At 36.4% G+C, this 13,419-nt stretch overlaps 2 protein-coding genes across 2 annotated transcripts in view; one reads left to right on the top strand and one right to left on the bottom strand.

The window, feature by feature from the left end:
* Nucleotides 1-6,575: 6,575 nt before the first annotated feature.
* On the top strand, nucleotides 6,576-8,266 carry LOC124165679 (alpha-1,3/1,6-mannosyltransferase ALG2). The gene is made up of 3 exons (XM_046543159.1): nucleotides 6,576-7,471; nucleotides 7,537-7,694; nucleotides 7,777-8,266. Exons 1-3 carry the CDS (start codon nucleotides 6,733-6,735, stop codon nucleotides 8,128-8,130), a joined length of 1,251 nt encoding a protein of 416 aa, XP_046399115.1. The 5' UTR covers nucleotides 6,576-6,732; the 3' UTR covers nucleotides 8,131-8,266.
* A 3,298-nt stretch (nucleotides 8,267-11,564) lies between these two features.
* Nucleotides 11,565-13,419, bottom strand: part of LOC124165102 (activating signal cointegrator 1 complex subunit 3) — a 73,348-nt gene continuing 71,493 nt past the window's right edge. Inside the window, exon 36 of the mRNA XM_046542391.1 lies at nucleotides 11,565-11,910. Within this exon, the coding sequence (XP_046398347.1) occupies nucleotides 11,684-11,910 (227 nt within the window). The 3' untranslated portion in view covers nucleotides 11,565-11,683. The remainder of the gene's footprint in view (nucleotides 11,911-13,419) is intronic.

The raw sequence follows: 13,419 nt of genomic DNA, 5'->3' as shown, positions 1-13,419 counted from the left end.
CGGTTGGCGCACTAGTATTTGGTGACCCGGGAGTACCCTGTATGTACATCGATTACGGTTTTAAGGAAGTTCTCTTTCTTTCATTTTATTATTTCATTTTATATCAATCCATCTGAATTTCATTTAAAATTTTCTTCAATTGTTGCGTGATTACCCGGAGAAAATATCATTTAAAATTTTGAAGGTTAAATATTTTCCATACATTTGTCTTAAATATTGTCATAATTGTCTTAAATTCCAAATGAAATTTTTCACTCGTTGCGTCATTGTTGCATCTAAGATCATGAATAATTTCATTTATTACTTTCCAGAAAATAACAAAATTATAAAATTTTTACTTTTCCTAATCGTGATTTTCTAGCTGGGCAAATGAGGTGGGCATAGATATCAAGATATTTCAAGATAGATTCAAGCATAATTTCAGGAAGAAAAATCAATGAAATGGGTTGTAGTACTTCGCGACTTGCATGTGCTCTGAATATTATTTATTGGTTTCGGGATGGCCTGTTACATCAATTTTGATTTTATATCTTGACAAAAGGATTATTCGAAATTTGCTTTTATATTATTTGTAAATGACCCAGTGAAAATTATATTTCGATTATTTCGTGTATCTTTTCTTTTCTTATTTTTCAAACAAAGAGTAGATAAAATTGCAAACATTTCTTACCATGTGCCATTATTAAATATAAGTATGTGGTAAATTTCTTTTCTTATTCTCCGAAAATAACGATAAAATTAATTTTAAGGTGGGCCAACCAGCAGTGGCGGATCTATGGGGGGCTACTGGGGCTATAGCAAACGTTAACCTCCTTGGGAATCCAATTTACGTTAGATAGCATGGTAATTATTTCCGACCCCCAATATACTGCTGGTATTTTTGACCCCACTTAGCCCCATTCCCTATCCTGGATCCACCACTGCCAATCAGTGGCTATTTATCAAAGCGGAAAAGTATTGAAATGATTCTGATGTACTATTACGTTATGGAATAACATACTTTTACTATTTAAAACATCCTGGAATAATATCAGCAATCGGCACAAAAAGAGTCGACGGGAAAAATATAATCCAGTACGTGCCATTTCTCATCCGCCGCGCCGGGACGATTTCGTGCAGGCGCCCTATTAATATTTATTGATTCGCAGTTACATTATACATAGTTAAAGTTTGGGATGGCGTTCTCCCGCAATATTTGATGTTTTATCTTGTAATATAGAAGAGTTACGCTTTGAAATTCGATTCCAATTTTTTTTAAATAACGCGTTAAAAACATTACTTCGATTTTTTTTGTCAGTAAAATATTTTCCTTCAGTATCCTCCGTTGGTTATATCCAATTTCTAACATCGGTGACGTGTCGTTCTGCCATCTAGTTGTGTGGAAAGTTTCCTTAAAAATCTTCAGAAAATAAGGAAGATATAAAATTTTTACCTTTCCCTGTTTTGAATTGGTGGCGGAGACTGTGGGTTATGCCAGCCCAAGCCTATTTCTTAAAGATTAAAAGTGTTAAATGAGTGTTTCTGATTTTTACCGCGTCGTTCAACACGCTTTTATGTGATCCATGTGGTATCACAGCTGTAGTGACAGTTGTCGGAAAAACATAATTTTCCAATTCATGTCTTTTCGCTTCCATGCGGGTGATTCGGGGTGGGCGACCTAGTATTTGTCGACTCGTGGTATCCCTATGCAATGTAAATCGGTATGGGCTACAGTCGTTATGTAATCTTTTATGTATTGCTTCGTAATATATATAAGTTTCGACCTGAGTTTCTTATGGAGTATTTAGACAATGTCAAATGTAAAATTAACTTAGATTTTTTGGTGGGTCAATTATTTTTCTGTAGTGCCGTTTTATGATTCCTTTAAATTTTTAAACGGTTATATCGTCGTGATTTATTTCAGCTATGATTGTGGTAAATTTCTTTTAATTTTTACCCGAAATGAAGAATTTAAAATTCTTTTACTTTCCCAGATTTTCTTGTTGGTATCGCAGGCTGTGTGTTGGGTCATCCCATGCCTTGATTTCAAAGAGGAAAAGTTAATGGATGACGTTTTTAAATTTTTTTCCCTCGGTGGAATATGTTCTTCTGTGATTAAGCTCTTATCTAAGGTGAAGACCTGGCACAGTCTTTGGGAAAAAATATTTTTCCGTTAATATCACTTATCTTCCACGGGCATGATTTGGGATGGGCGACCTAGTATTTGTCGACTCGTGGTATCCCTGTGCAATGTAAATTGGTATGGGCTACGGGTATTACGTAATCTTTGGTGTCTTACCTCGTAATATATATAAGTTTTGATCTGAATTTCTCATGGAAAACTTAGAAAATGTCACATTTAAAATTAACTTCGATTTTTTTGGCTTAGTTCTTTATTTTCCTGTAGTGCCGTAATTGTTTCGGTTAAATATTAAAACGGTGATATCGTCGAGTTTTTACTTCTTCTATAATAATAATAATAATAATAATTATGGTAAACTTCTTTTAATTTTCACCGAAAATAAAGAATTTAATTTTTTTTAAAGATTTTTAGTTGGTGCCGCAGGCTGTGGTGTAGGCTACCCCGGGCCTAGATTTCAAAGGGGAAAAGTACTTACGTTGTCGTTTTTCATTTTCATCCCTTATTTGAACATTTTTTTTCTACGATTGGGGTGTTATCACAGCGGAAGGCCGGGCACAGTCTTCGGGAAAAAATATATTCCCATTCACATCACCTATTTTTCCATGCGCTTGATTTGGGTGGGCGAGCAGGTATTTGTCGACTCGTGGTATCTCTAAGTAATGTAAATCTGTATGGGATATGTGTGTTACGTAATCTGTGATGTGTTACCTAGTAATGTAGATGAGTTTCGATCCGAAATTCTGATGGAGTCTTTTTTAAATGTCACATTTACATTTTTACTTCCAGTTTTTTGTGTGTCAAGTATTTTCCTCTAGTGTCGTAAATTTCTCAGTTGAATTTTAACACGGTGGTACCATCGTGCTTTCGTTTCATCTATGATTGTGGTAAATTTATTTTCATTTTTACCGCAAATAAATATTTAAAAATGTTTTCCTTTTTTCATATTTTGTTAATGGTGTCGTAGGCAGTGAGTTAGGCCATCCAATACGTAATTTCAAAGGGGAAAAGTAATTACTTTGTCGTTTTTCATTTCCATCCCTTAGTTGAAAATGTTTTTCTACGATTAGGCTGACATCACAGCTGCAGGCCCGGCACGATCTTCGAAAAAAAATATTTTACCATTCATACCACTTACCTTCCTTGCGGGTGATTCGGGGTGGGCGACCTCGTATTTGTCGACTCGTGGTATCTCTATGTAACGTAAATCTGTATGGGCTATGTGTGTTACGTAATCTTTGATGTGTTACCTCGTAATGTAGACGAGTTTCGATCCGAAATTCTGATGGAGTCTTTTTAAAATGTCACATTTACATTTTTCCTTCCAGTTTTTTGTGGGTCAAGTATTTTCCTCTAGTGTCGTAAATTTTTCAAATGCATTTGTAAACGGAGGTTTCGTCATGCTTTCGTTTTCTTTGGGATTGTAGTAAATGTCTTTTCATTTTTATCGAAAATAAAAATTTTAAAAATGTTTAACTTTTACAGATTTTTTTGACGGCGTCCAGGGCTGTGGGTTTGGCCATCCAGGCCTAGACTTCAAAGGGGAAAAGTACTTACGCTGTCGTTTTTTATTTTAATCCCTTGGTTGAACATGTTTTTCTACGATTGGGGTGTCATCACAGCTTTAGGCCGGGCTCGATAGTCGGGAAAAAATATTTTACCATTCATACCACTTACCTTCCATGCGGGTGATTCGGGGTGGGCGACCTTGTATTTGTCGACTCGCGGTACTTCTATGTAACGTAAATCTTTATGGGCTATGTGTGTTACATAATCTTTGATGTGTTACCTCGTAATGTAGACGAGTTTCGATCCGAAATTCTGATGGAGTCTATTTAAAATGTCACATTTACATTTTTACTTCCACTTTTTTGTTGGTCAAGTATTTTCCTGCGGTGTCTTCAATTTTTCATTTGAATTTTAAAACGATGGTATCGTCATGCTTTCGTTTCCTCTGGGATTGTGGTAAATTTCTTTTCATATTTACCAAAAATAAAAATTTTTTAAATGTTTAACTTTTCCGGATTTTGTTGATGGTGTCGTAGGCAGTGGGTTAGGCAATCCAATACCTAGATTTCAAAGGAGAAAAGTACTTACTGTGTCGTTTTTCATTTTCATTCCTTGGTTGAACATGTTTTTCTACGATTGGGGTGTCATCACAGCTTTAGGCCGGGCTCGATAGTCGGGAAAAAATATTTTACCATTCATACCACTTACCTTCCATGCGGGTGATTCGGGGTGGGCGACCTTGTATTTGTCGACTCGCGGTACTTCTATGTAACGTAAATCTTTATGGGCTATGTGTGTTACATAATCTTTGATGTGTTACCTCGTAATGTAGACGAGTTTCGATCCGAAATTCTGATGGAGTCTATTTAAAATGTCACATTTACATTTTTACTTCCACTTTTTTGTTGGTCAAGTATTTTCCTGCGGTGTCTTCAATTTTTCATTTGAATTTTAAAACGATGGTATCGTCATGCTTTCGTTTCCTCTGGGATTGTGGTAAATTTCTTTTCATATTTACCAAAAATAAAAATTTTTTAAATGTTTAACTTTTCCGGATTTTGTTGATGGTGTCGTAGGCAGTGGGTTAGGCAATCCAATACCTAGATTTCAAAGGAGAAAAGTAATTACTGTGTCGTTTTTCATTTTCATTCCTTGGTTGAACATGTTTTTCTACGATTGGGGTGTCATCACAGCTTTAGGCCGGGCTCGATAGTCGGGAAAAAATATTTTACCATTCATACCACTTACCTTCCATGCGGGTGATTCGGGGTGGGCGACCTTGTATTTGTCGACTCGTGGTATCTCTATGTAACGTAAATCTTTATGGGCTATGCGTGTTACATAATCTTTGATGTGTTACCTCCTAATGTAGATGAGTTTCGAATCGAAATTCTGAAGGAGCCTTTTTAAAATGTCACATTTACATTTTTACTTCCAGTTTTTTGTGGGTCCAGTATTTTCCTCTAGTGACGTAAATTTTTCAGTTGAATTTTAAAACGGTGGTATCGTCGTTCTTTCGTTTCATCTATGATTGTGGTAAATTTCTTTTCATATTTACCGAAAAAAAAATTTTAAAAATGTTTACCTTTTCCAGATGTTTTTGATGGTGTCGTAGGCAGTGGGTTAGGCAATCCAATACCTAGATTTCAAAGGAGAAAAGTACTTACTGTGTCGTTTTTCATTTTCATTCCTTGGTTGAACATGTTTTTCTACGATTAGGGTGACATCACAGCTTTAGGCCGGGCTCGATAGTCGGAAAAAAATATTTTACCATTCATAAAACTTACCTTCCATGCGGGTGATTCGGGGTGGGCGACCTTGTATTTGTCGACTCGCGGTACTTCTATGTAACGTAAATCTTTATGGGCTATGTGTGTTACATAATCTTTGATGTGTTACCTCCTAATGTAGATGAGTTTCGATCCGAAATTCTGAAGGAGTCTTTTTAAAATGTCACATTTACATTTTTACTTTCAGTTTTTTGGTGGTCCAGTATTTTCCTCTAGTGTCGTAAATTTTTCAGTTGAATTTTAAAACGGTGGTATCGTCGTGCTTTCGTTTCATCTATGATTGTGGTAAATTTCTTTTCATATTTACCGAAAAAAAATTTTAAAAATGTGTCACTTTTCCAGATTTTTTTGTTGGTGTCCGGATAGCGCCTTAGTTTTTGAACATGCGTAGTATAGCGCCTTAGTTTTTGAACATGCGTAGTTTATGCTGTATATATTGTCGGGGTTGGGAATGATATGTTACCATATGTTTGATTCTTTGTGTTTCATTTACAATTCCCTGTTGTAGATATTCCGCATAGGTGAAATAATAAATGACCAGGTTACATATACACTGCAATCTCTTATTGCGACTTGCCCATCTCTCGATAGCGCCTAAGTATTTCATGTTATGAGGTTATTAACGGATAAATTAAGGTCCCTTTTAATGTCTTTTTCAGTGATAATGAAGTTTATCGTTAATTCTAAGGTGGATTCAGTCGGTTTTTCGCCGTAATTTTTCGTAAAAGTCAGTGTCAAAAGTTGCCTTTACTAGCGCTCTCCACGGGACACATCAGGATAGCGCCCTAGTATTTAACGTACCTCTTTTTTACATATTTATCCTTTATGCTGGTTGAAATGTTAAGTTACATCAATTTTGTTTACTTCTCTATACTTTTAAGGTAATTTTTTTGCTATATTTTGTTTTATGACTTATTAAATGACCGAGTGGAACATTGGCTTTACTTATATTTTAGAGTGTTTTTCCTGCCAATATGTGATAAGAAAGAATAACTTTCTTGCTGAAAATAATAAAATTAACCGATTTTAAGGAGTAATTATAATTTTAATTAAAAAAGCCGACTTTATACCAGAAATATAAAGCATTATGTGTTAGCATAATTTTGTCGCTATTTCCCGGGGCGTGGGTTGACCTTTCATGGGTCAAAATAATGCGCGTGTTCGGGTGGTTCATACAAAAAATGACATCACCTTCTGTAGCTTGATAGAAGATTACGTTTGTAGGGCATTATTTATGAGAGAGAGTAATCTTTAGTCCATATATTTAGTAGCTGAAGGGTGTATACGTATCTTGGCAGACTACGTTTTTTTACGATGGTTAAAGTCCTGTTCCTGCACCCGGACTTGGGCATCGGTGGAGCTGAGAGGCTTGTGATTGACGCAGCCCTCGCGTTAAAAGCTAAAGGTCATGATGTAAGTTTCGTCACGACTCATCATGATACCTCTCACTGTTTCAAAGAGACCAAGGATGGTACATTACCTGTGAAAGTGGTCGGTGACTGGATACCCAGAAACATTTGTGGTCGGTTTTATGCGCTGTTTGCCTACATGCGTATGATATATGCCGCCTTTTATGTAGCATTTTTCACTGATCAAAGGCCAGATGTTGTATTTTGTGACATAGTGTCGGCATGCATTCCAATTCTGAGGCTAAATAGGAGCTTACGTGTTCTTTTCTATTGCCACTTCCCTGATCAGTTGCTGAGTAAACCTGAAGGGTTATTAAAAAGACTGTACAGAATTCCTATTGACTGGTTGGAAGAGATATCTACTGGATGTGCCCACAAGGTTCTCGTAAACAGCAATTTCACTGCCGGCGTTTTTGCATCTACTTTTAAAAGGCTCTCAGGCAAAGTGACTCCCTCGGTTCTTTATCCGTGTGTTGATTTTTCCAAGTTTGAAACAGTTTCACTAGATTCTAAGAATGATGCTCTCAAGGAAATCGGCGTTTCTACGGATGCTGTGGTATTATTATCAATTAACAGATATGAAAGGAAGAAGAATCTATTCCTGGCCATCGACACCCTGAAATACTTGAAGGACGCCATTCCAGGTAATGTTCATCTAACTTTGTGTGATATATACAACGATTATATACCTCACACCAATTTTTTGCAGGAAATGTTTGGGAGACGGTATACCTCGTCATGGCTGGTGGGTACGACTTGAGGGTAACTGAAAATATTGACCACCTAGATGAATTGATAGCTCACTCTAAGAAATTGGGTGTTGCTGATAAAGTCATCTTTCTCAAGTCTCCATCTGACCATCTCAAGGTAAGAGCTGGTGACATTTCTTTGCTTTGTAATTGGATTTTATTTATTTGGATTCATATCCCTGAAATGTTTGCCCTTCTAGGTGGGTTTGCTACACACTGCCTGCTGTTTGCTGTATACTCCATCTGGTGAGCATTTTGGCATTGTCCCGATTGAAGCGATGAGTGCAGGGTGTCCAGTGGTTGCTGTTAATGTAGGAGGACCAACAGAGACCGTTGTTGATGGTGTCACAGGCTTCCTCTGTGACTCATCTGCAGATTCATTTGGTGATGCTCTTGTGAAATGCATTCTGAATCCAAGTTTGCGAAAGAAAATGGGGGAAGAAGGAAAAAGGCATGTTAAGTCATCATTTTCTAGTGAAACCTTTGCTGATTCATTGAATGCAGAAGTTGAGTCTTTGCTTTCGGGGATAAAATCAATCGCAAAGGAAAATTAAACCAGCCTTTTGGTTTTTGAAAAATGTGATGCCCCCAGCATATTTTGAAATTATACTTTTCCTCTTTCATGGCCTGGACTACATGAAATATTGGCTGTGATGTAGTAAAACTTAATAAATATTTACTTAAGATATATCTACTTAGTTTATTGCGAGACAATTCTTCATATTTTTGTTGATCAGAAAGAGTGCTGTGGAAATGCAAAATTTAGCGTTGACATAAAGCTAAGTTTTATAAATCTCAATTCATGAAGTCAATTCTAAATCTTCATTACTCTAAACTAATTGCAAACCAACCTCCTCTGTTTCTTTTTGTCTCCTTAAAACTTGTGAGATTAAGTTCCTTTACCGTCGTGTCAATGGCAATATGCTGTCAGTCTGCCTAATCTTATGCTATCTTTTCAAACTTTCCTAGCATCAAGTTCTTATCCAGCAACTCATGCCTTCTCATGCTAGTTCTTGCTTCAGTGTTTGACTTTTGAAGGCATTGTCATGGTTACTTTTGCTGAAGTATTGAGAAATTCGTTCTCTTTGCTGCCCATGGAACTATGAGAGGTTCCTTGAACACTACAGCTCAAAAGGTAGGTCATGCATCAGTGCATTGTAACTATTATATAATTTCTGTGATACATGGATCTTTGTTGCTATAATTACATCCCAACTACTCAGAATGCAGAAGTTTGGACATAATTTTCTTCCGAGTAATAGCCACCTCTTGATATCCTGAGTGCAGTCACCAATATACATCCGGGCATCCAAATATGCCCAGATAATATCATGCCCTATAATGACGATGAATGACTCGTTCATCGAAACGTCAGCCATGATGGAGAACCTGACCCAGTGGAAATCCCGAATGATTTTCCACAATACAATAAACAGGGAAAGCCTGCAATCAGAATTTTTGTAATTTTTCTTGACCTTCTATGTTTTCCAGGATAGTGGCCAACGGTATAGGTCATTCCAAGTAATTTCAACGCAACACTCAACCTCAAGCTTTGGCAGCACAGCAATATGTAATATAGTGATCCAGAAATGGAAGATTTCCATTTCCAAAAATATGCTTAAATGTGTTGTGTATTACGTCTGAGAATAGCCAGCTCTATGCCTTGGTATATATACCTTTCACTTTCAAGAATGGCTAACATTTTTATTTGTTGAAAACATTCTAGTTTCACCTTTCATATATCATGGTGTAGAACCTGACCTGGTGGCAATCTCGAATGACCTTCCACGATAAAATACACAGGTTAAGCCAACAATTGGATGGTGTAGACACTATCATTATTATAGTCATCGGTCGTCACTAGTCACAACTCGTCAGTGGTCATTGGTAGCGTAGCTGACAGTGGGAGTCGAAGAACTGGCGGTATTACCTAATTTGATTACTTGCTTTCGTTAATTAAATTGATTTGAAGTTGGGATTTTTAATGGAAATAAACTTTTGGTTAAGACTTAATTGTTTGTGATTATTCGCTTGCCGATACCACGGGCAAGTACCCACATTAAACATAGGAACCACAACTTCGGTACGGGCCATTACGTTACAATAAAGTTCCTAAGTTTCCACAACAGAAGCCTGAGAGTAGCTGAATTTCCTGAAGGATTGGTTACACGTAATATATAATAAGTAGTACTCCACATTAGGACCTTCTACTAACTTTTTCCCTATAAATTTTAGACCTATTATCTCCCATGGTATTTGAAAATCGCTATATGGCGGAGCTCTTCGTTTCGAGTGCCAACATGAAGGACAGCCACCTAGCTGAGGTTATTGCCATGAGGTCCCTGCTGATGCTACCATGGTACGCAGAGCCTAGCACCAGGGAGACGCTCACGGAAAGGAAACAGAGAAGGACTTCTGCGTGCAAGAGACTAGAGTACATTGAGTTGACAAAACCCCTTCATTTATGATGAGTGACTTCAGTTGAAGGTCAGCAAATCAAGAATAATTTTCACTGTAAATGTTTCAAAAATATTGATCAATGTGTACAATGACTGGAGCTAATTCCATTATTGAATTGATGTATTGCTTGAAATTCTTTTCATTACCAACCCTTCCATCTCTCTCTGTCGAAACTTAAATACTAATTCTTCATCCCATACTTAATATTAAATATGTACAATAAAATATATGAAGGCCAGTTTATGGAAGTACATAATTGTCAATGAATATAAATTAAGATTAATGGCAAAATTAGCGTCACATCTTCAAAGAAATTACCTTCAGAGGTTAAAAAAAAGAAATAGTGGAGACTGAACGCCATCTATCAATTTTTTTACAGAACTGAAACTCTGAACTGCCGCACACATGGTTTATATATTCATTTAATGTACATTAGACATACTACATGGACATAAGGTATTAAAATTGAGTTGAGCTGTTTCCTAGCTCCAATTTCTTTTCCGAAGTTTACTTAAATATTAATTCCATCTGGGTCATTCCATGTCAGTTCATCCAGGCATGACACCCACCAAAACAGATTTCGATAAAACTTGGCAATTACTAATTGGCCATGAAAAATGTATCTTGGCATAATTTCATCTATCTTTTCTGATTCTCCTCCTTTATTGAGTATCTATACTATTTTTTATGACCATTTGAAGTTTGGGTGAAACGGCAGTTTTTCAATGATTAACTGCTGTTTCACCTATTAAACTTTTATTTTGCACTTTTACCACCAGAGGTTAATTGTTTCAGTCTCATTTTTCATCAAATTCTCACGAAAATTTGCAAGTAAATCAGAGAAAGCATGATGAGGATTCCAAGTATTAATTTAAAAATGTATTGAGAGGTATTGACCTCCAATGCTTCATAAGATTTAAGAAAATTATATGTTAAAAACATGGTTATATGGGTCTATTAAGCAACAAATTTTGATCATAGACAATATTTTAATTGAGCTGATTTTTCTTCTCTATATTTTACCAATTTCTACGTTCTTTATCATTTAAAGGCATCTTCTTCCACAGTTCATTGTTAGAGCTAACAAAACAGGGTTGTAAAACATGAAAAATTGAATATAACACTGCACATTCCTAACCCCACTCTAATTTCTCCAGGTCCCACACTAATTTTATTCATGAATGCCGCCTTTGACGAATATGTAATGATTACTGGATATCATGCTAAGTGTTCCACACAGATAATTATCGCTAATTTTTTCTGCATACTGGCATTAATATGTCACCCCATTCTCCTCCGTTTCTGTCATCCAAAGTACGCTTGTGTTTCATGGTGAAATAAAAACACAGTACTATTCCACAACCTTTCGGTTTCAATAAGGTTGTGGAATAGTACTGTGTTTTTATTTCACCATGAATATCTCATCGTTCCACCAAGTAACGCCTAAATCTGTTGATTTTATACGCTTGTGTTATAAACATTAATATAATTTGATGTAAGCAGCTAAAAAGAATCATTTCATAGATAATTTTTTTTTATAAACACTTTACTTTTGAAACAGAAAATCATTTACATTTTTGTACAAAATGGACAATTTTAAGAAAACCATGCAACCAATGCAGATTATTGATGTTAATGAAACCAGGGTCACCAGATTTTATCGGCCTTGTAAATTCTATGGTTGCGGCCAGTCTCATTATCTTCAGTTTCTTCACCAATTAAGTCATCATTTTTAGACAACTGAGGGAACTCACTTAGTTCAGTATTAACTTGTGCTTTGATGCTGGCTTCAATCACATTCAGGTGAATGTCATACTGCTGATCCCAGCCCAAGTAGCAGTCGGACATTATGTACACAGTGAGTATCAGCCGGCCTAGAATAATAAAATCCATGTTATTGATTATAGGATGGTTATCTCAGTATTGGACATCTAACCTGTCCAAAATATGACGTGTCCAGTGCCCCTTGTCACAAAGACAATTCCAACAAGAAGTGGGCAGTGGAAGTACTAATGGGGACTGCAGAGTAATAAAAATTACCACTAGGTAAGTAATACTAGGATTTAACACAAGTGCTGGACAGAAGGAGCATCTCTCACTTAAATCAAGGTGTAGTGAATTAATCTAGAATCAGATGGAATATGCTGCAACTACAAGAAATCCTATTGAGTTACTTGGAACTGATTTATTTCCATAATTATATTGTAATTTTATGATCACAGCAAGGGTTGACAAACTTTTTCAGATTATAGAAATACATATAATAAGTTTCATTGAGTACATTTTCATACCAATTCAACCTTTTTCATGTTCTCCAGAAATAGACATGGTGTGCTTATTGCTTGACTTAGGACAATAAATCTAGATGAATAGATATTGATATGTACTGAAAGCCTGAGTCACACAATCATTTTTTCCATCCCTTTTGAGGGACAGTTCCAATGATGGCGGAAAAAATGACAGTTTCACGCAATCTTTTTCTGTGATGGCTCAAGGAATGGAAATCCCATCCCTTTTTTTATCACATTGGTACGCCCCTTTTTCCGTTGCTGAAACCATCCATAGCACCACCCTTCAGCCAATCAGAACACAGAGCCACTAACATCAACTGTAACTTCACACTTGATTTTTAATTAAATGACAGTTGTAAATACAGAAAATTTTTTCTGTATTTATAACTGTCATTCATGTGATTCAGAAAATGGTAAGTCGAGCGATAATTTCATTGCTCCCTGAAAAGCTATCACTCAGAGGTATGGAAAAAATGATCGTAAGATTCAGGCTTAAATCTAATAGTGCCAGTCGGCCGATCCATCAGCCTGGGGAGTATGTGCGAATAGTGCCATGGGCTGATATATCGGCCGGGTTTTTTTTTACACTCACACCTATTATTTTTTGTGTTTCATGTAGCTTTGGAAACTATTTTTAGTATCTTTCATGCTTTAACATGCCCGGTATGTTTTGGGAGCAAATAAAAAAAAATAGTTTCTGAAAATTCATACATACTAGGCTTTACGTAAATTTTTAAGCCCAAACCTACACATTTGCCAAATAAAGCCCTGGCATTCTTCAGCATACCGGGCAAAATAGGCAGTCTCTAAAAGGATTAAGTGAAAAACTTTTCTGGAGATGTGATTTTTCTATTTGGAGCCAACTTATGGACTATGTCGAAAGTAGATTTAGAAATTATTGAGGCTGATTATAGGAGTCTGTATTCAAGCTCTGTGTAGGGGAAGGTGCTGGGACTAAGACTTCATTATACAGAGGTTTCCTTCATATTTCAATATATAAAGGTTTGTTACACTGGGTTCTGCTGTACCGTACCAAGAATTTCAGGGGGCGACAGCCTCTTTGCCTCCCCTCTTCAATCCACCACTGAGCCA

Source organism: Ischnura elegans, chromosome 9 (assembly GCF_921293095.1).
Source record: "Ischnura elegans chromosome 9, ioIscEleg1.1, whole genome shotgun sequence".
Taxonomy (NCBI): domain Eukaryota; kingdom Metazoa; phylum Arthropoda; class Insecta; order Odonata; family Coenagrionidae; genus Ischnura; species Ischnura elegans.
This window is presented reverse-complemented; position numbering and strand designations above follow the sequence as displayed.

Coding starts and splice junctions, on each gene's coding strand:
- LOC124165679 (XM_046543159.1), top strand. CDS start 6,733: ATGGTTAAAGTCCTGTTCCTGCACCCGGACTTGGGCATCGGTGGAGCT. Junction 7,472..7,536: donor CTTGAAGGACGCCATTCCAG/GTAATGTTCATC, acceptor AATTTTTTGCAG/GAAATGTTTGGGAGACGGTA. Junction 7,695..7,776: donor CTCCATCTGACCATCTCAAG/GTAAGAGCTGGT, acceptor TTGCCCTTCTAG/GTGGGTTTGCTACACACTGC.